At 41.4% G+C, this 26346-nt stretch overlaps 1 protein-coding gene across 1 annotated transcript; it reads left to right on the forward strand.

Annotated features, from left to right (window-relative positions):
* The first annotated feature begins 238 nt into the window (after positions 1-238).
* On the forward strand, positions 239-23279 carry dstyk (dual serine/threonine and tyrosine protein kinase). Its single transcript, XM_083771548.1, has 14 exons — positions 239-1335; positions 3734-4149; positions 8759-9277; positions 9651-9846; positions 12682-12920; positions 13502-13585; positions 13699-13875; positions 17192-17321; positions 18002-18158; positions 20729-20861; positions 21257-21370; positions 21696-21810; positions 21996-22130; positions 22624-23279. The coding sequence occupies exons 1-14, from the start codon at positions 1143-1145 to the stop codon at positions 22809-22811; spliced, it is 2796 nt and encodes a 931-aa protein (XP_083627674.1). The 5' UTR covers positions 239-1142; the 3' UTR covers positions 22812-23279.
* The last annotated feature ends 3067 nt before the right edge of the window (positions 23280-26346 follow it).

Raw genomic sequence — 26346 nt, forward strand, 5'->3', positions numbered from 1 at the left:
CCAGTTTCTCGTCGATTGTGTCTACACAGTCTCACTGTGTGTGATAACAACTAACAAGACATACGCCACCACCCATGTGCAGTGTACAAAAACATAGATATATGTCTATGTACAAAAATACCAAATAAAACGTACAAATATGATACCTCTCGATTGGCCTACATGTCCCAGATTGCTTTGCGCTACACTGACCCAGCCCAGCCCAGCCCACTCCCCTCCCAACTATTCTCTTGTCGACTTAACTTTTTGCACTGATTTGATAGCTTGACTGTTTGGGGCTTGAAACTGTTACACAGTTTGTGTCATCGCCGTGGTCTTCATCCTGCTAACCATCATATTTTAAAAATAAAACACAACGTCCGATGATGATTCATTGACGCTGAAGATGTCTCCTAGCTTCCTTGGACCAGAGACGACTTGGGAAGATCGCTTTACCACGGAGGAGGATACTAACGTTTCAGACGAGTTGTTGTGACTAGGCCGCTGCTTATGTTCCGCTATGGCCCCTGCAGGGCTGCAAACAGGGAGTGGATGGGCATGTCGATGAGCCAGACCGAGACACACCGGGAGATGAGAGCCTGCTGGATAGGAAAAATAATTAGCTTATTAGCAATAAACACAACGCTGGCACCTGACTTTGCTGACATGACGTCTTTTGCAAACCACTCCTCGGTGTAATGTATGTTAACCGAGACACGACCAGTCTTACATGAAGTTGCAGCAAAGTAACGTTAAATCTTAATAATAATTGTCTAGAAGAGTTAACACTATATATAGTATTATTGGCCCTCGAGGCTAACCGTGAAGCTAGCCGTGCTAGCTTCACATTAACATTGTATTAATCGCGCCAATGTATTGCTTTTATTCACTCACATTTAGGGAGATTTGGAGGAATTTGGTTGTCGAACACTAACACAAATGACATCGCTGCTTGGAGTACTACGTGCTTTTTGTCTTCCACTTGATTTGTAATCGAGACCGATTGTGATCAATGGCAATTTGACTTGCTGAGCATGATAGACTGAAGAAGCCTTTACTTGTGTGTTCTAAACGCTTCATTTGGGGGGCTATAGCACGTCTTGACACCTGCCTTCTTGGAGGAACGTTACCTTGTACAAATCTAACAAACCAAACTAGTTGCCATGGAGGGAAATACACAGAAAACCACCGCCTTAGCCCGAGAATTATCACGGACCTTTAGCAGCTACAACAAGCACTCCATCCAACTGAAAAAGAACCTGAAAGAGACTAATGCATTCTTTCGGGAAATCCGACAGAATTACAGCAACGCTTGTGCATCAGCCATCAGCTCGGAGGGCGCTTCTCTGGAGGCAGGTGAGTTGAGTTCCTGCACCTGCTACAGAACAGTCGGCATCTGTCAGCAACACACACACACTCTTTCTCTATTAACATTTAAGACTTTGTTTTAGCAAAACTTGAAGATGTATCCTTTTCTATCTCCATTGTGAGGAAAACATGGGTAGAAAGAGCAGCATTCTTCTGCTGTCAAGTTATTTGCGTCCAATGGAAAATAGATATTACAGGGTTAGGTAAAATGAATGTGATTTATATCAAAATCATGTTTAGGTCAGGCCGTGTGTGTGTGTGTGTGTGTGTGTGTGTGTGTGTGTGTGTGTGGGGGGGGGGGGTTGTGTGTGTGTGTGTGTGTGTGTGTGTGTGTGTGTGTGTGTGTGTATATATGGGGGGGTGGTATGTGTGTGAGAGAGAGAGTGTACTAGTGAGCTGGTTTGTCACATTTCATGGGAGCAATTATCACACAGAGAGCTTATCTGTGTCCAAACAGATCCCACACATTGGACCTGAAGTCCTGAACGCTTACTGTTTTTTATGCTGATTCACATCTACAGCGTTAGGTATTGCTGTTAAGGTTTGTGGCATGTTGGTAGCCAATTCTTTTTTTAGTGGTTTCTCTTTTCATGGTGAGGAAAGTGAAATGGACCACAAGTCTTCAGTTTCGCTAGCCCTACAAGCAGAACCCAATGGTACTGAAGTTTCTGAAATTTTTTAGACCCAGACCATGGGGTCCTGTTCCAGCTCTACCCTGCCACCTGGTACGCGGACATAAATAAAACATAAACACAGTGGATAACGCCTGTCTGCGCTCTTTGACGACTTTTTTTCGTGTGAGGGCTTCTGAATGTGTGAAGTATAAGTACCTATACATACCGCTGCGAATATCTCCTGTGGCGCGGAAGCCGTTAAGTATTTTTAATCTTTGTTTGACCGATTTGGTCGCTTTGATTCTTCTCTTCCTTCCTTGTTTATTGACACCTCATTGTACTGCCTATCTGGCTAGCTAGTGGCGCTATAGCTATGACAGAGCAGATCAGAGGCAGGGACATAGCCGGCACAAGCCAACCGCACACCGGGAGGCGGTACAATAAACGGTAAATAAACAAGAAGAATCAAAGCGACCAAATCGGTCAAACAAAGATTCAAAATACTTAACAGCTTCCGCGCCACAGGAGATATTCGCAGCGGTATGTATAGGTACTTATAGTTCACAGATTCAGAAGCCCTCAAAGGAAAACAGGCCGTCAAACGGCGCAGATACAATGTTACCGAGCATATTTATGTCCTCGTTCCAAAATTCCCATACGAAAATATAGATAGGGCCAGGGACCCTACATAAAGTGACATCCAAATTTCCGAGGGTTCCGAGAGGGGCTACAGTTTCGCAGGTATCCACCAGACCACAATGAGGCCTATGCGTGCAAACATTCATGGCAATTGGATGCTGCTTTCATGATTTGTGGCATTTAGTGCAAAACAGGCCCCTCCTGCAAACTTTGAAAGACAATCGTAGTCAGAATGGAATCAGACAAATCTGACCGATACATCATGATCATGTGACCGACCACACTACAGAGATAATGTGTACATTTTGTTTGAGTTAGTAGAAGTAGTAGCAAGAAGTGTTTGGAATAAAACAAAAAATGTGGAACTGGGGGTTGCCCATGTGCAGAGTTACGCTTTGATCCAAGGAATCCAGGGAAAACCTTAGTTATTGGCTAAAAAATAAAAAAATCCTAATTGGTCCAAGGTTGCTGGAGTATAACTGTTCATAGACTGACGGGCAAGACAGACAGGAATGAAAACATCGTCTCCGGCCTGGTGGAAACAAGAACAGTGTTGACAACCCTTTCTAACTTGGAGTATCTATAGTTCAGTGTTAAACGCATTTCATCATGTTGGGTAAAGGTGAATACCAGCAAGATAATTCCAGATTAGACCAACGGCCTCTGCAAAAGGTATTGGACAGAATGTGAGGGTGGTGTCGACTAAGTGGGGTTAGGTTTTACATATAGAGCTGGTTATTGCCAAGCTCTGTTCTCTTCTTTGTTGTACAGATGCTTTTGACTGTGACTCAGCATCATTGTGAATTATGTCCAAGGCCATTACTCCTCAAATAATCAGGTTGAATTGAAGCTTCTGTGTTCACCAAGCCTGTGAGTTGGATAAAGAAATAATAATGGCCCAAGGAAAAAATGGCCAGCTTTGAAGTCTGCACCACCCCCCAGCATTAAACTGTAACTGAAGGGTCATCCTGAATGCAACACTGATTAAATCGCTGATTAAATCTGTTTTGTTAATACCACAAACTATAAACTTGTCTTCAACCTTAGGCTTGCCCTGATTGTGGAAACTTTTGGTGTAGCCCATAGCTATTTGTATTCCCCTCCAATAACTGGTATGTTCTCCTGTGTCTTAGGGCAGCTGAGCTGCATCTCTTTCCCCAGTCATGAGGAAGAGTTCCTGCGCAACACAGTGGGAGCTGCCCCTTACATCCTGGTGCTGGGCCAGGACTGTGCTGCCCGTTATCAGCTGCTCAATTGCCTCCTGGGCGAGAGACTGTTGCCACTGGGCCCAGAGGCCGGGGAGGCTTGTGAAGGGGTGCAAGGCTCCGTCTGCAAGAGAAGGAAGTTGTGCTTTACCCACGGGAGACAGACACGGCTCAGCCTAGCACTGCCAGGCCAGTATGAGCTGGTGCACAGTGTGCAGCTGGCAGCCAACTGTGGCCGCTGGGACACGGTTCCCCGGGAGGACCTGGAGATCCATGAGGAGTGTGAAGACCCTGCCCATAGACTCGCTGAGCTGGAGATCACTCTGCACCATCCACTGCTGCAGGTAGGCCTGTCACATGATCGCAATTATTTTTGATACAACGCTGACGAAGGCCGTAGGCCGAACTGCGTTCATTGTTGTGCTGTCTGCTTGCAGCATACCATACCTATTTAAGACGAAACAATAAAGTGCCTTAAAGGACTGTTCCGTGAGTGCTGGTATTCTCTTTCAAACGCAATTATTTTTGCTCATGGTCGTCATAATCATTTCCATGTTGAGAAAGGTTCAAACATTTTTGAAACATTTTCTGAAATAATGGAAAAAAGATCTAAAAGCTCACAACGCGCCATGCGTTGTGAGCTTGCCATTATACATTATTCATTTAGATTATTGTTATCGGTCATTGTCAGTCATTTCTTTGTGTATTTAAGTTTGTCATATCTGCCCTATGCTGTCAAACTCAGGCAAAAGAACATCACTGTTAGAAAAATATAATATTGATGGATGGAGCCATTATAATTCTAACTAGAAAAAGTGCCCTTCGGGGCACAGGTCTCCACCAGGGCAGGTCAGGTTGTGGCCTCCTGGTGGTGCTATAATAGGCCAATGTGAAAAGGGTGACATTTCTTCTTACGCCTTGGATGGCAATTGGATGATTTGAGGCATTTTGTTCCAAAAATGGGTTTGGCAAAAACCACCTGTTGGTGGCGCTATAACGTTTTTACTACAACTTTTTGTTCAAAACCGGGCAATCCTGCAAACTTTGAAAGACAATGTTAGCCAATTAGGTTGGAATCTGAAATATCGGACAGATCCGTCTTGAACACATACACTAGTGTAACGATTTTTGGACAGAATCTGGAAGAGTAATATTTTGTTTTTCAAAGGTCGGTCTCCTGGTGGCGCTATAACAGGCTGTTCTGTAAAATTTGGGGCAGAGTTTCATCGTTTGCATCCAGGGAGTGTGTGTGCAAAATTTGACATTGACCAGGTTAACAGTGCCGGAGATTAGCTGTTAACAGACGGACGGACGGGCACACGGACTCTCACACACATGGACGGAGTGCAAAACATACTCTCTCCCCATGCCTTCGGCCTGGTGGAGACAATAAAGAGTGCTTTACATCATATTCAATAACAATCAGACTTATTTGCGTTATCAAATTTGTTTTTGACTTTCGTCAACATTTTATTATAGTTAAACTTGGCGTTAATGGCTCCGCTCTTTCCCTATATTTTGCTAAGCAAAATCAGGGAACGCTATGCAAAATCCCTCGCAGGTATAAAAGAGCGGGACCATAGCAAGACAGTTAATCTGATTTAATTTGAGTCATGCAAACTTGAATGCATTTTACTATTAAAGTCATAGAACATTGAATTCAGTTTAGAGCCATGCAAACATTTAACATTTAAATGTTAATGCAATGCAAGACTTTGAACTATAAGGTGGAGTCTAGGGTGGTGGAGGGCTGGAGGCAAGCTTTTCCTGCAGCAGCAGTGAGTGGCAGTAATTGAAAAGCAGAGATCCAGTGTAGGAGGACGCTGTACAGACCACCTTGATGAGGTGTGATAAGTCGCTTTTCCTCCCTGAAATTTCACCAGGGAGGGGAGGGTGGGGTGTGACAAGGCAAGAGCCGGGAGAGTCGGATAATCCCCACATACAACAAAACACCAGGCCTAAAAGAGAACAGAAAAGTTTCAGTCATTCAGTCCGACTTCACTGTAGCAGTCTTTTCATAAATGATATTTGTACTTAGGCTGTCGTGAAAGTTTATAATATTTAGAGAAATTAAAACTAAAAGTAGTAGTAGTTGTGAATTAGCAAACTGGACATTTGGGCTTAATGTTTCCTCACTATTTTCGCCAACGTTTTTATATTTGTTGTTTCTCATAAGAGCGCGTCCGTTGTCCTTCAAAAACACAGGAGTCTGTGCCTTGACTTCTGTCCTTCCCAGCCCCTCCCACCCCTCACTAGATCACGTTTATGACTCCCGTGCCCTGCATGAACTAACGCAATGCTTCATTAGCACAGGTTCCTTCAGTATATCTGGGATTATTTATAGCCACACCAACCTTTTATACATAATACTATTGCTAATTTGTCACTGGTTATATATTTCCTTAGTGTCATGTTTATGATGTATTATATATAAACTAGTAGTAACTAATATAAACCAGTTGTGGCTGATTGGCCTTTCCTTTTACTTGATCTAGGCTAGTAAAGGAATTCAGGGATGTAGAGGCTGCTTGAATTCTTCCGTTTATGTTTTCGAGCATCTTTTGAAGGACACACAATCCACAGGTTCGTGCTCAGGGTCACCACATGCTTGCATGTTGTGGAGTAAGGAAGTAGTGCTTAACCTTAGTGGTACAGCCATGCGGCTCTCCAGCCTGTGGGACTTGATGATCAGAGTATCTGGGGTTAACTGATTTGTCGTGGTTAGTGGATTGTAGTCATTCCTTATCACGTGTGGTGTGTGGAAAATGTTGTTTAATCCTTTAGACAAAGGCCTCTCGGCAGGTCCCAGTGGAAGCTTGCCTCAGACAGCCCCAGCCAGCATTGCTTTCTAGGCTGCCCCCCCTTACGTAATGGCCCTGGTCTGGTGCGATTCACATGACCAGGCCACATAAAAAAAATCCCCCAACTCCATTGCTGTGATGGGGTTTCCATGGTTATGGCTGTATCCCAGGTCACTGTTATACAGTTAATCATCATGGATGATGGATCATTCATGTTTTTCTTTCTGTTGTTTACTTACTTCGGGTCACCATCCCAAATTGAGTACAGTATCAGCTGTTGAATCATGATCTAATAGAGAAACAATGTATTGATACACTCCTTTAACACACAATTCAATCTACAGTCATTTGCTTCATACAATACTAATGTAAACAAATATTATAATTAATTTCAGTTTCTGTCAGCCCCCTGTATCTCTCCAGTCTGTTCTGACTTTCTGTGGCAGAAAGTCAGTCCTTTATGTTTACATTTGGACATAAACAGATGAGTTATTGTTTGGAACAGTTGAGTCATTGTCTGGAAGACGTGCACTTCATGTGAGAGATGCAGTGCAGAATGAATCTCTTATTTATGCTGGACTTGATATCGTTTCAGTGTGAGTTACATTGTTTTACATTCACTTGCATTTTGTTTTTAGGAAATAACTTATTCCAAAATGGCTTTCAGTCGACTACAGTGTTCTTTTAGTTGGGTTGATGGTGTAATAATTGGGGGTTTAGTTTACTTGTTTACCTAGAGGTACTGTATGTGAAGGCACAGAACTTCTCAGCTCACTGTGATATTCACACAACCCTGACAGAATCACAACACCCTGTTTCAGAGAGGCCAAGAGATGAGAGAGTCAACTTGCTAATTATCCCCCCCTTCCATCGCAGTGTTTCCTTGTGCATCTTACCGCCACCTAGACACACAGTAACACACGGGACATAAATGTTGCCAGCCTATTGCCACATTTCTCAAAATGCTTTTGAGCTCTATAGCCCATTATGAATAACAAGTCCATACAGCCTACAGCCTAAAACACCCCACTTATTAGCAAAGGGCTGAGACATTAGCATACTCTCTCGAAGTGTGCTATTAAAAGAAATTGGTGAATTTGGATACAGCAATTTATCTGTTTGACTGCATGGTATTTTAATGTATATAACTGGGTCAGACAGTAAACATGGGTCTGCTCTGTAAGCGTTCAAGGCGTAAAGCCCTTTAAGATGAATGTGAGGACTGACGGAGTGGAGAAAAATGGCTTCGGGAAACCGGGAATCGGGATTTTATCATCACTGCTGCTGTTGGAAATACACTGCATGAAGGCAATTGAAAGATCCTGCTTATTTTGATTAGTTGTGGGCAAATGTTTGCAGGCTATCTTTGTTTCAGAGAGACTGCTCAGTTGGTATCGGCTCTTGTTTCTTGGAGACAGGACTGACTGTCTCTTTTGTGTGGCTGTGTTAGTCATTTCTGCCTCTCTTTCACCCCATTTCTCTCTTCACCCCCCACCACATTCACTGACTCCATCTCACGCTCTCTCCGATTCTATTTTTGTTTATGTTGTAATTTATCAAAAGCTGTGCACATCTCTGCACATCTTTAACTTTTGCCTTTTTATTGCCCTGCCATAACCTTTCCCATGACCACCATAGATGGGTTTATGTTCAGAAATGGAAGTAGCATGTGAAATAGAAATTATGATGAATTTCCTTTTTAAAGTCTTAGTTGTAAAATCAGGAGGTCAGACGAATTTGAGACATGCAGATGTGCGTGTTGAACAGTAGGCCTGTTATGAGTAACATTATGAGTGACATAATTGCCTAATCCCAATTATTTGAGATGATCACAATTATTTTGCATAACCGACATAATCATATTGTGTAATTATTTTTTCACACATTTTCAATTATTTTCCTTTTTTTTTGGAATTAGCAGATCTACAAGTTTGCAATGCTACGTGTTAGCTATTTGTATATTTAAGTTATTTGTCATATTGGCATTGTGGAGTCTTTGCTTTCGAAACCAAAAAGATAACCGACATTTAATTTTGATTTATATGTTCAACACAATTGTTAATTGCAATATTGAATATTTTTATGACAATGAATCGTCAAGCCCTATATGAACAGTTGATCTGATGGGAGAAACAACACTATTCATTTTCAGGAAGCAAAGATCATGGTGGCACCGTGTTCAAGCATCCAGCCCATAGAAGAGGCCCTGGACGATTGCACTCGCAGTGTTACCCCCATCATACTCTACGCCCTCAACCAGGACTCCCTCAGTACGGAGCAGGTCGCCGACCTTCGAAAGGTCAAAGAGATGCTCCCTTTCCCCATCTGCTTCATTCGCATCCCTGCGACGCTGCCAGAGGCATCCCCCGAGCCCGGCCGCCGAGCAGAGAAGGAAAAAGAAAGAGACAGGGAGAGAGAGAAGAGCCCGCTCTATAAGCACCTACACTCCTTAGGCTTCCTACACTCCCAGGCGGGGAACTGCTCCTGCGGCGCCCCCACGCAGACGCCCAGCACGGGCTCCAAGCCGCAGAGCGTGCTGGGGGAGGCCTTTGAAAGACTGCATCGGCTGCTAGTGCCGTTTGCCCGCCAGGTGCTTCATAACCAGCAGGTGGAGGCCGCCAACATTCTCAATGGGGTGCATTCTCGGTGTCTGGATCTGTTCATCAACCAGGTTAGTGTCTGTATGGGAGAGAGAGTACCATCTCCATCTGTGTAATCCACATTGTTCTTGAATTAGGCCTACACCTGTACTGCATCATTACAAAGAAGTGTTTTGTATCCATTTGCTCTAGGGATGCTAACTTTGATAATGAATAAATAAAAATAAAATGTCATTAACTGTTACCCGATAGTGTACTATTTTAGAACAGAAGAATGTCTGACTCAATCAGGGTCCCAAATGAACACCTTCCAGGACTGCATTTGTGGTAGTGAAACTGCTATAGGAACCAAGTATTAGCTAAATGGGGGTGAATGTTGTCTTCAGTGGTCAGTAGATTATGGAGACCATCCACAACTCTTGCTACCATATGCTCTCATTGCAGGCGTTCGATATGCAGAGGGACCTGCAGATAACGCCGCGCAGGCTAGAATACACACGGGAGAAAGAAGGCGAACTGTTCACCTCCCTCATGGCCATCGCCAACCGCAAGCAGGAGGAGATGAAGGAGATGATTGTGGAGACACTCAGTAGCATGAAAGAACAGCTGCTTGAGGACGCTGCTAACCTGGAGTTCACAGGTCAGCGCTGCAGTCACCTGCTAAACTATGTGTTTGAAATTATAAACAAGCTCTACAATGTAACGAAGGTTTTCATATAGTTGTAGACAGTGGAGTAAAATGTAACGAACGTCTTCAAATCGTTATAGTGGAGTAAAATAATATTTGTCCGAGATGTAGTGGAGTAGAGTAAAAGTATTGACATTTGGTAAGTAAAAATACCTCAAAATGGTACTTAACGGTTTGACTTGATGACTCTGTTTTGTGGTGCCAGTTAGGCAAATGCATTACACAATCTTTTTTTAAAGTCAACCATACAATGGATTACATGGATAAATATTGCAGTACCACATGAACCTGTAAACCATATAGCCAGGGATAAGTTACCCAAAAAGCAAACCTTCACTCAATACAATAGTAAATCAGTCAATTCACACAGACACAGAAGAACTCAGTTTGATATTGCATGTATATTTGCCCACACCCAAAATCCAGTCCACAGTTTCCAAATACCACAGTAGCGTCCACAGAGAACAGTCAATAACATCCACGTATTCACAACACACCAAGGGTTATTCATTCATTCACTGAATGAAATGTTATTACCCCAAAAGAATAGAAAACAAATTAAATCCCACGGCCTGTACCGGGGTGTTTAGAACGAGGCAACAGGGTGTTTGTGTGTGAGTGTGTGTATGGGCGTGTATGGGGGGTAGGGGGCCAGATACCAGTCACAGAGAGAGCAGCTCCGTTGCTGAACGACGACAAGACAGGCACACGGACAGTGGAAAACGCCCCAAGGATTCACTTCTCAGGTTCTCTCTCCTCCACCAGGATCCGATTACAGCTGGGTCTTCATTCATTAAAACACACCGCGCGGACTATAACTTGCGATCACGTCTCCACTCCAGACTGGCTTCTCTCTGGCAGGCAGCGCCATCTTGGATCAGTTCATTGATAAAACATGAGTCAACGTAACAGGCGTCGGGGGCGTGTTGCTGCGCTGATGTTAGTCTGTGAGAGTACTGAAATGTACATGGACATGAATACTTGCGGTGGTGTGAGTGGGTGCATGTGCGTGCGTGCGATCGCCCATCGCTACAAGTACAGTACTTGAGTAAATGTACTTTCCACCACTGGTTTTGTAGCAGACTTCTCTGAAGGGCGGTTTGGTTTTTTTTAATCATTTTCAAGATGGTGTACTGTATATCTATGACCGTCAGATACACCTGCTTCAAATAACATATTTACTTTGTCAACCATTCAATGCCCATACAGTAGTAATTATAATAAATTATAATTTTTAGTAGGGAGACAACCTTCAACCACTGCTTCACTCTGTGTGCTAGTATTGTATTCAATTAAATTCAGGGTGAGCGACAAAATAGCAGCCAGGAGAATGAGACTCGCACGACACTGCCAAAGACACCAAGAGCTCCCAGCCAGCAAACTGGTGCTGTGGGAACCAACACATGAGCACCGGTCACGAGGACGTCCCATACTAACATATGTGGATGTACTCAAGAAAGATGCAGGAGCACAAAGCACCAACGAGCTGGCCGGATGTATGGAGAACCGGGATGACTGGAGGCGACGATGGAAGGCTCGTCTGAGGACGACCTAGAGAGAAATGCCATACAGATTGGTTAAAAATAAAAGTTAAAGTTAAAAAGTCCCAGATTGTAGCTTTGATGTACCCTAAGTCTTGCTACGAGTGTGAAGGTGTTTTTGTTTGTGTCTGTCTCTCAGCTAGATAAGTTGCATCAGAATTACTCTGCAAACACAAAAAAGACAATTGTAACTTTTTTGTTTTTCTTTTGTTGGTTAATTTACACAAGGCAGAACAGAGAGGATTGTCTTGTATTTTACCACCAATTGACATAATGTTCTTTCAGTTATGTTAGTTAGGGTGTTTCTTTTTTCATTGCGTACCATTTCCCTGGTGAAGTTATACAGAATCTATTTTTTAGGGTAGCAGCAATACAAAACCAAAACATTTTACTACGGTACTTGGCAAATGTTTCAGTATAAAACTATTATACTGTTTCCTACAATGTGTATACCGGTGTGTGTGTATATATATATATATTACAGCAAATGAGTAATAAAGTAATTTATTTGACTGTAAAACAACAGTTTACCTTCTGAGGTTGTCTGTGGCAAAACAAGCAGTGATTGTTTCATTAACCCATGAAGACCTGATGCTCATTCTACAAATGCCTTCTAAAATGTTCTCAAACGATTTTTCTATCAAGAACCTTGGCTGCGGACCACCATCTGAAGGCTAAAATTGAACATCTTCAGCATTTATTTACTATTCTTTGACTGATGCAATTAAGATTCTGTTCCAAATGTACACAAGATGTGTATGTTTATGCTTAAAAGTACATTTCACTGCTGGAAGAAACTGCAGTCACTCAATGTTAATAGTATTTGTATATTACACACATAAAAACCCCAGGAAAGTGGTTTGTGTCCTAAACATCATTAAAATAAGCTCTGGTTCCAAAAGGGCTGAAGTGGCCCTTTAAGTCATGTTTGTATTTTTGGTTAACGATCAACAGTGGGGCCAGTCCTATAATAGAACTATAAATGCAAACATATGTAACAGACTGAGTGAGTCACTCATGAATTTACACCATTGGTGGTCCGGCCGAATGTTGGAGTATCCTCATAGGCCATTGCAATTTTTAAATGATTTGGAGCGAACAGTGGTTACACAGTCTTTACGCCCGCAGGGATTATCCCTGCAGGGTTAGTATGCTGCGATTTTACAGTGCTAATTCATACAGTATGTACATCACATGTGGTAGACTGCACAGGATTTCACCATTTCCTGACACACTCTCTCCACAGACATCATTGTGACAACCAATGGAGACCCTGTCACATCGAAGGAGATCAAATCCTGCATCCACCAGATCCAGGAACTGATCGTGGTTCGGTTGAACCAGGCAGTTGCCAACAAGCTGATCAGTTCCGTGGACTACTTGAGGGAGAGCTTTGTAGGAACCTTGGAACGTTGTCTCAGCAGCCTAGAGAAATCCCACATCGATTCCTCTGTCCACAATGTCACTTCCAATCACCTCAAACAGGTCAGCTGGGATCCATCCAGATTAAAGCTTTATATAATAAATAAATTAAAATAATATCAAAGTTAAACTAGCGCAAGTACAGTACAGACAATTTTTAAAATACAATTTTGAATATCGATCAATATCAACGTACTGTTGGGGTTCATTTCCCAGCCCCTAAATGGCAAAAGCCTGCGTGTTAAATGTAACGCTGTAACACTGTGGTTCCCAAACTGTGGTGCGTGCACCCCTTGTGGTGGGCGAGCGCCTTCTAGGGGGTGGGCGACATGAAAAGTCTAATGGTGGTGCTATGGTTTTATTTGAAATATATTAACATTATGCCAATATATGGCAAGTAATGCAGAATATAGCCTATGCTGCATATATTATGCCATATTCAGGTTCATATATGTGGATAAAAAGGAAATATATGTCTCTATATAGCATATGCAATTTATTTCAATGTGGCGGGGTGCATCAGCTAGGTCAGGAGGTAACGGGGTGCATGGCCAAAAAGGTTTGGGAACTGCTGCTGTAACATGTGTTGGAATCATGGGGTATATTTTTCCCTCATCTGCCATGCCTTCTATCCTCTGCCTTAGATATTAAATGCTGCCTATCACGTGGAAGTGACCTTTCACTCTGGATCCTCTGTTACACGTCTGTTTTGGGAGCAGATCAAACAGGTAGGTGCTGCTGTAACACACACATCTATCAAAATAATTAGGTGATTTATATGGTGGGAATGAGCAATTAGCCATTTTGTTCAAATTGTATTTTGTTTTACTCTCTCCTGTAGATAATCCAAAGGATAACGTTTGTGAACCCACCTGCCATCAGCCCAGAGTGGAAGCGGAAGGTGGCCCAGGATGCCATAGAAAGCCTCAGTGCTGCCAAGCTGGCGAGGAGCATTTGCTCTCAGTTCAGAACGCGCCTCAACAGCTCCCATGATGCTTTTGCTGCTTCTCTGCGCCAGGTGAGCTTCCTCTGTTGGTGACTGTCGCTGATTTTCGGCCTGTCACAATTATTACATAATCGTTTAATTTAAATTATTTCAGATAATCAGAATTATTTTTGCGTAATCGTTTAAATCGTAAAAAAGAAAAAAGCAGAAATAGCTGCATTACAAGCTTACATGTCTTGTATGCTGGTAGATCAGCTATTTCCGCTATTTTTACATTTATGTTTTTAAGTCTTTGTATATTATTTGTCATATCTGTCATTGTTATTTGTCATATAGTTGAGTCGTTTACGGCAGCTCCATGACCGCGGAGAGCAAAGGTCCGTTTCTCAATGGATTTGTCATCTAGGAGGTTAAAGTGAAAAAAGGGCTTTGTTAAGACCTCCATAAAATGATGGTCAATGCCTGTGTTAAAAGTCAGAGCGATTGGTGCAGGCAGTGAGTTGGTGCAGGCAGTGAGGAGCTACGACAGTGTTTCAGACATTCAGACAGACATTCTTTCATCCATTTAGATATTGAGTGAATTATAGTATGATGATGATTTGGCCACGGATGCCATCTCAAAATAAGTTGTTCCAGGGACCTCGCAGAAGCAAAGATTTGAGTTAAAAACGTTTGCTCTGAAAGAATATATATTCAACGATTTGCGCCACGTTATCAAGATCTACAAGCTCGTAGTGCACTCTGTGCCGTACTATGAGCTTGTAGATCTGCTATTTTTTAATGGCTAAGGTACAACATAATGCTTAAATCACCAAAAGGGGTTCCCGTCCAGAATGGGTTAATGAACTAAACATTAATGAAGAAACAAGGATTCATACATCATGCTTTTTTCTTTTTTAACATATGTTTATTGATTTTTCTTTACAACATAGTATTTTCAAAGCAATTATTCACATATATCCCCCCCCCCCCCCACAACCCCATGGCAGCACAAATACTAAACAAAATCTTCGAAGAAACATCAGGAAAAAAAAAAGAGAAAAAAAAAACATACATCATGAATTAATAGCTGCTGCCGTAATTCTCCAGAATTGTGCTATGAAATGTAAATATCTTTGTCTATCTGTATTTAATGTGTGTGGAAACAACAACAGGGTGTGTCCAGGTGACGCCCTATTCTATTCGCACGGGACTAGTATTACTCCAGGATGGTGACCCCAGAGAGAGATGTGCGATTTCCACAGCACAGCATAGGGTCATTACATTCTCCTCAGACATATTCATATATCTTGCTAAAGAGTGTATAAATTAATCAAAACTGAGTAGCCTACATTTCCATCTACAAGGCTCAAATCTCATGTGAAAAAATACAATTACGTGTATGGCAGCAATTTAAAATGTGCATAGCCTATATTGTTGAATTAATTGCATCATTCCAGCTGTGCAAAAGTAGCCTATAGGTCAGGTCAGATCAATTAGGCTGTCACGCAGTGCAAGGTCTGAAATAAGATGACCATCTGCCCTTAAAGGTTTAAATTAAACCATAACATGACATGTATCATGGTTCGTCAGCAAAACCAGATTGAAAACATAGGCATTCTTCATGTCCTCACTCATAAAAACTGGATTATTTCTTCAAGTAGACCGGAGGATCAATCAGGTGGGCTAATACTTTATTGGCATGTAACACTGGTTGGTACAATATATGTTCTCATCAGAGCACGACTGTGCGTGTATATCTGCGCACCAACTTTATTTAAGAAGCTAGTGTTTTCTGTCATGAGACCTTTGATTCATTAGAGCCGTAGTGAGAGCGAGAGAAAAGTGAAACGCGAATGTATATATGCACGCACGCTACATTTAAAGTTGTACAATTGGATTATTGGTAGCCTATATACTGGCAGATGATAATGCCACAAGGGGAAATTAATAATCAGACTTTGAAACATTATAAGATAGAGTTTGCATGACAGAATTCCATATTTCCTGGGGTAATACTAATCCCGTGCGAATAGGGCTTTTTATAATTAACAATAAACTAGACTGTAGTAACAATGTAGTAACAATAAAATAGACTGTCCAAATGGACTGTTATGGGTCCATTTGGTTGTAGCCTACCCGCCGAGAAGTCACTGGGCAGTAGGCACTGGGCAGTGTATCTTTTTGTCTCTTTCACTTTCGCTCTTTCTTAATTTGTGTCCTTCCTTCTTTCCTTTCTTTCTCTTCCTCCTTATCTAAATCTGGTGGTCGTGCTTACTTAATTTAATGCTTTGTTGTAATTTTCTTTCTTTCCTAACCACTTTATTGGGACTATTAGGGTGTTCCAGTTAAATCCATTTCAGAAGACAATAATGAGGGTCCTTAATAATTGTCATAATTTAATGTATCTGTAAGGTGTCTGTCCATACACACACACTGCCTGACACTTCAGCCATCCATAATTGCAGCCATTGTCGTCTCATTGGACAGTATATATCAGTATGTCTCCTGTGTATGGATGGATACTAATGCATAGTAATAATTATTTATATTAAATAATAAATATGTTTCCTCCTTACAATTGAGGAAATACAGGAAAATTGGCCATTTGACTTGCAGCCCCTGCTCAACATAAAAATACATTCACCATAATGCGTTGTCACTTGTCACAGTCCATCCATAATCAAGGAATTAATTAGAGATTCATCTGTAGCATAATCGGAATTGGCCATATCGGAATGGTCTCAAAATAATACAGATTATTTAATCGATTTTCACCTGCAATACAATTCAGTAGTCATTCAGTTGTGAAAACGGACACTAGGAAAAGTATTATGCTATTTATTGATTGATTGAATACTTTATTAACAGGCTTTGGGCCAAGCCCCTAGGGTCTAGGCTTGTTTCCATTGTGGTCCTCTGTATAATATCGGAATCGGTCAGAATCGGTATCAGCGGATATGACCCTGCAAATTTCACAATCGTGCACCCCTAGAATTAATATCACTAGATTTAACGGGAGGGAATTCTGACGACTATTACTATAGAGTCAATAACTGGAATATACAAAGCTGTATAATATGAACTGAACATGCACAAGTTAACAATTTAATTAAATTGCCCTAATAATCAGAGTAAAGCCTATGACAGGCAATCTAATGGCTTTTTCAGTCACTTCAAAGCCTCTCTTTGATTAGCTTCCAAAGGACAGTAGGCCTTGAACAGGCCAGTCATGTGATTCTGGTGGAAGGTAGTGCTCTGATCAGCAGGCTCATACTCCATGCACTGGAACACATTGATTAGCAGTTGATGCTAATTGATTCTTTCTGTCGCGCTGCTTGTTTCCACCCTTCCATGCAGAGGCATCATTTCAGAAAAATGTGTTTTGTGCTTGCGTGCGTGTTTGCAGTTGGAGGAAGGCCATACAGGACGCCTGGAGCGTACCGAAGACCTGTGGTTGCGTGTTAGAAAAGACCACGCCCCTCGTTTGGCACGTCTATCTCTGGAGAGCCGGTCCCTCAGAGATGTTCTGCTGCATGGTGAGTCATTGTGACAAACGCACAGTCAAATCCTCAGTGTTCATTTAACTCAGAGAGGGTCGCATTCATACACTCACAGAGTTATGTTAACACTGAGGATCAAATCGTCTTTTTCCTGTATGTCAATTTATCGAACAATACTTTACTTTATTTGTTTATATGCTCAAGGGCGCATACATAAACTCAAGGGGTTAATATTCTGCATTTCTATGTGGGTGTATTCAGTGTGTGCAAGACCCAGATGTCATTCGCTGATGTGGCAAGTCAGCTGCACAATTGGGCGGGGTATTTAAGCTCACCTAGACTGCATGCTTCTACCTGCCTTCCTTCTGCATATGGTTGTTATGTGATGTTTGCTCCCACCGCCACCCCAGCATCACCGGTGGGCTCTGTTATTTCTGTTCCCCATGGGGGGTTGTTATTGTATATCTATCTCCCTGCTCTTAATGTTTAATTATGGTGTTTAATTGTGCCGAGTAGGGAGAAAAATGTAGCGGAGCCGAATGCCAAGATAAAATAATACATGCACACTTGTATTCTCATTCTATAATAATTATTGGTTAAATCTATTCTTTATCAGTTATCTGACCTCATGTTTTGTTAACTAAATGCTTTCTGACTCAACTGCATTGCTTTGTGAATGCTTTCTGACTCAACTGCATTGCTTTGTGTTCTAACAGGCAAGCCGAAGCTTGGCCGCGAGTTGGGCCGTGGCCAGTATGGAGTGGTGTACCTGTGTGACAACTGGGGTGGTCGCTATCCATGTGCCTTGAAATCTGTGGTACCACCCGATGATAAACACTGGAATGATCTGGCTCTTGAATTTCATTACACAAGGTGAGTCAGTGGAGGGTGAAATTGCAGAATTAGAGGCAGCACACAGATAAACTTGATAAATGGTGCTTTCCTATTGCATGGAACCGATTCAGCTTGACTAGACTTGACCCGGCTAGCTTTGTTTCCCACCCTCAATGAAACCAACACACCAAACCAACAGGTTTGGTGTGTCCAACCACCACAACCTGCTTATTTAATACGTGCTGATATGTTGACATACTGTTACATACATCAGGGCTTGACATTACCGGTAACTTTTTGAGGCACTTGTTCCCGGCACAGAAGTCACTTGTCGAGCACACAAATACATTTTAAATCGGCTAACTCTAAGTTGGTTTTGGTGAATTCATGTTTGAATATTAGAAGTTTATTTACAAGTTTAATAGCCCTAGAATGTCTTTGATACACAACCATAGATTGGTCGTATCCGCACAAGGTTAGCAGACTGACCTCGTCTGTGTAACCATGTGCTCACCCAATAATTCATTCCTAAGACTTGGAGTCAGATACTGTCCTCTAGTTTCATATCCATTTGAAAGTTATGGCAGAAAACGTGTGCTTAGTCAAATATCACCACCTGAGATATTTTACTAAATACATGTTTTCTGCCATAACCTTCAATGGACAATATGAAACGAAACTAGAGGACAATATCTGACTTCAAGTCTTAGGAATTAATTATTGGGTGAGTACACATGGCGTGCTGAGCAGATTTAGGCAGCACATCTGCTAACCACGAGCGGATGGGACCGATCTATGGCTATGTATTTGGAATACATGAAATGTATGCAAGATCACAGACATTCTAGGGCTAACAAGTTAACCGGGTCCGTCTATTTGCTGAATAGCGTATAGTTTTTTAATTCATGTTCTTGATTTGATTTTCAAACATGTTTTAAATGTTTCATGTAATCATCGAGTCACTCGTTTAGCACAAAGAAAGTAGTGATAATGGCCAGTTGCCGTATAAAATAAATGACGTAGGGTAGTGCTTCCATTTGAAAGTAAAGAAAGAAGCCACAGAATTATTTTGTGGTTCGGTTTGCCACAAAATAATGTCTATATTGTACATTTATAGTGCACATGTCCAGAAAGATTTATTACTTGTCCCGGACAACAGGACAAGACCCTGCATAAAATGTTGTTTTTAATTTTTGTGAGCATATTGTGTTGGGAAGTGGCATAGTCATGTTTAGTTAAAGTCTTAAAATGAATTAATTCATTGCAGAACGAGTCACTATGTGATGTATTGTGAGCTTATAAATTGGCTAAGTATATACAGTAGGGCTTAACGGTAAGTGGTTAATGCTGATTGAAGTATTTATTAACAGTTTGGAGAATTACAGTACATTTCAAGCACAACTCGATACAAAACTATTAACTGTGGACGACACCATAAAGCATTACACTTGTTTACAATAGGGTCAACAATTTTCAATTCATCATAACATTGAGACGTACAAATATACACTTCTATATAGCCAAAAACAGGAAATCATCATAGATGAGGTAAGAAGGGAAAAGAGACATACAGTGAGCAAAAAAGGGGTGGGTAGGGGATTCAGGTGCTCTTTGAGAGCGTTTTTTGTCTTTGTCTCGTTCATGTCTTAAGGCTGTTGGTAGGGCGTTCCACATTTTTGTGGCATAGGAGCTAAATTAATTTAGTCCCTTGTTAGTGCAGAATCTGGGTCGCACATGGTTTGTTGAACTCCCTCTGTTGTTGTGGGTGTGGACTTCGTTGACATTAGTAGTATTTAGATGGGTACATGCTGGTCCATGTTTTTTTATTTTTTATTTTATTTTTATCCCACGATTTTGCAACCCATTTTTTCACCCAGTGTCAATTATCTAATGTAATCCTGGGTGCTACACTTCCTCTGCCAACCTGGGGGGCAGCGGACTGACCTCATGCTCTGTTCTATGCATGAGGAGTCCAAGCTGCTTCTTTTCACCTGACAGGGGAGAGTTTCCCCGTAGCACGTGGAAGGAACACGTTATTCCGACCAGTTCCTTTGCCCTCCATCAGGAGCCCCGGCTGGCCAGGGGGAGGTAGTTTAGACTAGAGACCAGGATTACTGCATGTTTTTGTGAAGGTACCTACCCTGGTCCATGTTATTGGTCAAACTCACACAGTGGCCATTTTTCACTCAGTACAGTACAACATGAGAGCAAAATGTTACTAGTAACTTGGAGAGAGAATCATGGATCACGGCTGTGATGGGTTTGCCCCCCTGTGGACATATCAAGAAGAGTTTCACAGTTGTATGTCAAATGGGCAGCTTTGAGTGCAATCGCAAGTGAATTAATATACATGATACACTGTATTTCTATTAACAAATTGTTCGTATTGAATTGAATGTTGAAATGCAAGATTGAATGTTGCATTAGCCACTGAGCACGTGTGTGTGTGTGTGTGTGTGTGTGTGTGTGTGTGTGTGTGTGTGTGTGTGTGTGTGTGTGTGTGTGTGTGTGTGTGTGTGTGTGTGTGTGTGTGTGTGTGTGTGTGTGTGTGTGTGTGTGTGTGTGTGTGTGTGTGTGTGTGTGTGTGTGTGTGTGTGTGTCCTTTTTAGATCCCTGCCAAAGCATGAGCGCCTGGTGGACTTGCATGGCTCTGTCATTGATCACACCTACGGAGGTGGTTCCAGCATTGCTGTGCTACTTATTATGGAGCGACTACACAGGGACCTCTATACAGGCTTAAAGGTGACTGGGCACGACTGCCATAGATAACTGGCATAAATAAAATACAAAAATAGACAAAAGTATCATTAAATCCTGCACATAATTCTACATGCATTCAAACTGAACTCTGACTGGGCCGTCTGGGAGATAATGTTAAAGAAAATATTTCAATATTTTCAAATCTGTTGAATATTGTCTTTTGATGTGGTGTTATTAATACAAAATAATGTTGATATGGCACACTGACTAGCAAGAAAATCAAAGCATGGCACTTCATGTCAAAATGGTTGCCGACCCCTGCTGCACTGTATAGAAAAGAACAGAGGGGCTGTACTCTGATATATAGTTGGTGCAATGTTCACAACTATCCAACTTATCCATATTCCCCAACGGTCATGTTGGTTTGTGTGTTCCAGGCTGGTCTTCCACTAAGGGAGAGACTTCAGATTGCTCTGGATGTGGTGGAAGGGATTCGCTTTTTGCACGGCCAGGGTCTCTTGCATAGAGACATAAAGCTGAAGAATGTTTTGGTGAGTATGGAGCCTTTGACAGTGGGGTTGAAAGGAGGACTATGGAAAGGCAGTGGCATAGATCAGTTAAATTGGAATCGATGAGCATACATTGACGTGACATTTTGAGATGGTTAGTGTTTATGTATTGCTGTTAGTACAGCACATGTACTGTAATAAGTACCTCATCACCTTCAATTCACCACTGTGTCCTTTGACAACTTTTAAAGAGGCAATATTTTTAGAAAGAATTTCCTCCAAGTTGGAGGAAAAAACGGGTGCTCTATTTCTGTGACCAAATTGTTCATTCTGTCTTGATGTCCGGTGTTCCTTGTCCCTCCCACAGCTGGACAAACAGAATCGGGCGAAGATCACAGATTTGGGCTTCTGCAAACCGGAAGCCATGATGTCCGGCAGTGTCGTTGGAACTCCCATCCACATGGCCCCTGAGCTGTTCACAGGTAAGATTACCAAGCGGTCATGTTTGCTATGACATCAACCAATTAATCCATGAATGTGCATCACTTGTTTACATCATTTCCAGCCTATAAATAATGAATATATAAACATACATTGTCGTCAAATTAAATTATACACTTTAGCTGATGTGTCACCGTATTATAAAATATTACATCTCTCCCTACAGGAAAGTATGATAACTCTGTAGATGTCTATGCCTTTGGGATCCTTTTTTGGTACCTCTGTACTGGTTCAGTAAAACTCCCAGAATCCTTCGAGAAATGCTCTACGAAGGACCAGCTCTGGAACAATGTTAAAAAAGGTGAAATACATTAGAACTGCTTTCTCAAAGAATTATGCCCCAATTCACAACAACCCGACAACATGATCCCTGTAAGACATTTGAGTCCTTTGAGTTTAACCTTTTGCTCTTACATACTTTGCTCATGGCTGCCTTGTGTATGACAATCAAACTAGAAAGAATAAGCACAACACAGTCACAACAAGTAAAACTATTTTATATAACTGATATATTTTGTACAACTGATATGTAAGTCTTCTGAGCTCGGCTCAGAAGACTTGCATATCAGCAAAAGAATGGCATCACTCACAGTAGTGTCCTTCAGGTACTACATGGGCTTATAAGTAAGTGCTTTTATTCAGATATGAGGGCTGGCATTTTTTAGCTGTCTTGAGTATGACCCCATGCGGCAAGTTTGACACGCAAGAACAAAATGGCTATCGTGTCAATTATATTCAGCTCTGGTCTGTCAGCAGATTTTGTGTCTCTAAACTCTGTTGTCTTTTCTCTTCAGGTGCCAGGCCAGAGCGCTTAGCCAGTTTTGATGCAGAATGCTGGCAGCTGATGGAGGCTTGCTGGAACGGAGACCCTTCCCAGAGGCCTCTGCTTGGCATCGTAGAGCCAAGTCTGCAAAGTATCATGGCACGACTCTGTAACTGCATCTCAGATCAGAAAAGCAGTAGCCTCGAGGACTCAAACTGAAACACTCCAGACGAAATTAAATACAAACACTTACATTCACTAAAATATTATCAGTGAAGAGTATTTTTGTTGTATTTATGACAAAAGCTCTCGGCACAGTATTTCTGAAGGACATAACGCAGACAACCAAATAATGTTATGTCCAAGTCAAGATGTCTTCCTTACTTCCCAAGATTTACATTATTTATGAGTTGATACAAGACAGATGTGTTCCCAAAATGTGTTTTATTTGTTTGTGTTATGTGTATTTGTATACAAATGTAAGCCTACACTATGCTTTTCTATTAGCTGCCATGCTAATTGCTGCTTGATCATACGATTGTTTGTTACTAGATGAGAAATGTTTTAAAAGTAGTCCATTCCCAGTATTATAAAGTTATATAAAAATATTAATTTTAGATTGTATTTAAACTGAACATATCATTGCATCTATACAAATACTTTTTTTAAATAAAATGATCTGTTGAAACAAAATATTGTCATTGCTTTATGTATTTTCCTGATTTTAGCTGGAAGATATGTCAATTTAAAATCATAGTTTCATTAGTATGTCTACTATTACTATTCTTGGGACAGAATAAATATTGGTTCCATGTTTGATTGTGATATCAATGATCTTATTGAGCTGAGGATAAGTACATTGAAGACAAGTAAAATTATCTGTATAATGTATTGTGACGAGTAGTGAGCTATTTGAAAACGTGTAATGGGACTTTCTGTATAATGAGTACTTGTACTTGGTACTTTATATTTTGTTGCCAATACTTTTACTCTACTGTAAAATTGTAATGCAGGACTTTTACATGTAGGATTACGTGAAGTGACAAATATCACCAAACAAACAAACACTGGACAAGGCCAGGTACACATTGGAACCCACAACCTCTGCGGTGGTGGTGGTGCACTTTCCCAGTGCACCGCACAAGGAGGCTTTAGTGAACCCATGTAATATACAGAACTATACATCGTTAATTAATGCACATTGTCAATGCTCAAATCCAGCTCTTTATTTAGTGATTAAAACAGCCCTCATAGTAGTATAAACTACTGTGCCAATGAAATAATAGGACCTGAAGGAGATTTCTGTGAGTGCTAGTAATCCCTCTTGACTGTAAACCTTTCTAGACAATGCACCCTGTAAAAAACTACTAGAATTTTTAATGGTGCTTTCATCCTCTTAAGTTTTATATAATTATCAGTGCCTCGAACAGCTTCAGAGAGTACATACAGTAACTTCTGAAAGGCTACCATGAGTGTGTTCATACAAATCACGTAAGAGTAGGAAGGCTGGCAAGTAGAAGTGACCACTAAGGCAAATCCCATAGGAAAAACAAAAAAGTATTTCAAAGCAAATATTATCCGGAGCCAGACTATGAGATGAAAGTGTTCAGAGGAGGCTTCAGAGATCTGGAGAGGCCCTGATTTCTATTAATACTTGGGTTGAGATGAAGTTTCAAGATTTATATATCATTTTCAGAGCATGTTCATTTGAATGATAATCGATTTTAATATACGACACCCACTTTATTTTTATTGTTATAAAATTTTGTTTTTTATATCATTAACAGATTATTTTATTATTAAGTACACAGTTTTTCCTTACTTAGATTAACTTTTTGTTTCCAAATATGATGCTTTGTATGGTTCTTTGTGTGAACCTCGTGTCCCACAGGTTGGATAACGGCAACGCTGATGTAATGTTTGCATTCTGTGTGCATGTCATTCTTTATTCTGATAACTCTGTCTCTAAGTAATTCTTAAGTGATCTTTTGTATGTTAGCCTTCAATTAGTAAAGTTGAAACAGTCCTGCAATAAGATATAGGAGTCTGATCATTATAACAGTGCTAAGAAACATCTGATTAATATGATTCTGTTATTTTAACTTTACTAACTGAAGGCTAACAAACAAAAGATCACTTCAAAATTACCAGGAGACTTTGGATGAGTGTCTGGCTGATGGTGCAGTGGTCTAATGATCAGTCTTTCAGTACACACATTCCATGTTCAAGTCCCATTCCTCCTACAGCTTCAATGCTCCAGTAATTTGAACTTTTCAAGGCTTGAATGAAAAAAGAAACACTCAAAAGCACCAGGAGACATGTACTGAATGCCCAAAGGTGCCTTGGCTCAATGGTGTGGTGTGCTTGATCGGTTGCCTCTGCTACAGACAGTTGGCAGGTTCAAGTCCCATGTCATCAAGGTGCACGGAGGACCATCGGGAGGGCTCTCTCTCCCCCTGTTTCCTGAGAAGTAACGGTTGGGGCTTATGTCAGAAAGAAACCTGTCCAGCTAAATGTTTACCATGAAAATGTCCAATTTAACCTACTCTTACCACCTCTCAGTGTGCCCTTTTCCAACTGTTCTGGAAGCCAGACATCCAACCAAGTTTTCTGGGGCACCAATCAGGGCCCAGTATGCAAATACACAGACTATTCTGTCAGATGATGGGCCAAAACCATGTTGTTTTTTCATCATTTTCATATTTGTTCTTGAAATCGTCTCAAGAACCTTGAACCAAAGAAATGATGAAAATGATGAAAAAACTACACACTATAGTATTTATTTTTAGTCATCCGAAAATCAAGAAAAATGTATGTCATTGTCGACGATTATAATCGGGACCCAGTATGCAAATACACAGACTATTCTGTTACCCAGCTAACATGTCCATCTGGGCCCAATTGGGTTTTGACATGGGCTATGGGCATGGGTTCCAGTTTGTGTGTTAGAACACTGGCCACATGTTTGGGAGATGGTGAGTTCAAACCCCACTCAAGTATTTACTTTCAAGTCCAATTTCAGAAGAATAAAATAAACTTTACTGTGACACTTTGCATTCCACACTAACATCAAGTAGCACAGAAAAGCTGTGTTGTAGTAACCAGCAGTTAGCTCAGTGTGATGAGTGGCTGTGCTTGTGATCCACAAGTCCAGGTTTAGTCATGTGGCTCTGTGACACTTTGCTTTGCACACTGACTTTCAGAAGGACAACTTTAAAGCAGCACAGAAATTCCCCATGATTGTGTGCCTCAGTGGCCCAACGGGTAAGTCAAATGTTATCCGTAGTATACCTAGTAGAAGTGTGCCGGTTCAAACCCGGTTCAAATCACAGACAGTGGATAATTGATATCCATAGATCACCGACACTGTCCATATCCATATCCTAGTAGAAGTATGCCGGCTACATACTCCTAGTAGGATGCTGAGTAGGTAGGAGTGTGTGCAGTTAAGAGCCCTGGTGGATAAATCAGATAATATCCATAGAATACCTAGTGGAAGTCTGCAGGTTCAAACCCAACATAGGATGGTGCTGGTTCAAATCACCATCACCTAGAGTAGGTATGACTTTGTGCCGTTAAGTGGCCCGGTGGATAAATCAGATAATATCCATAGAATACTTAGTGGGATGACAGGAGGAGAGTAGGCGAGGGGGGTCAGGCAGGAAGAGAGTAGGTGAGGGGACCCCAGGCAGGAGGAGAGTAGGCGAGGGGGGGTCAGGCAGGAGGAGAGTAGGTGAGGGGACCCCAGGCAGGA

Source organism: Protomyctophum parallelum, assembly GCF_964188405.1.
Source record: "Protomyctophum parallelum genome assembly, chromosome: 8".
Lineage (NCBI taxonomy): Eukaryota > Metazoa > Chordata > Actinopteri > Myctophiformes > Myctophidae > Protomyctophum > Protomyctophum parallelum.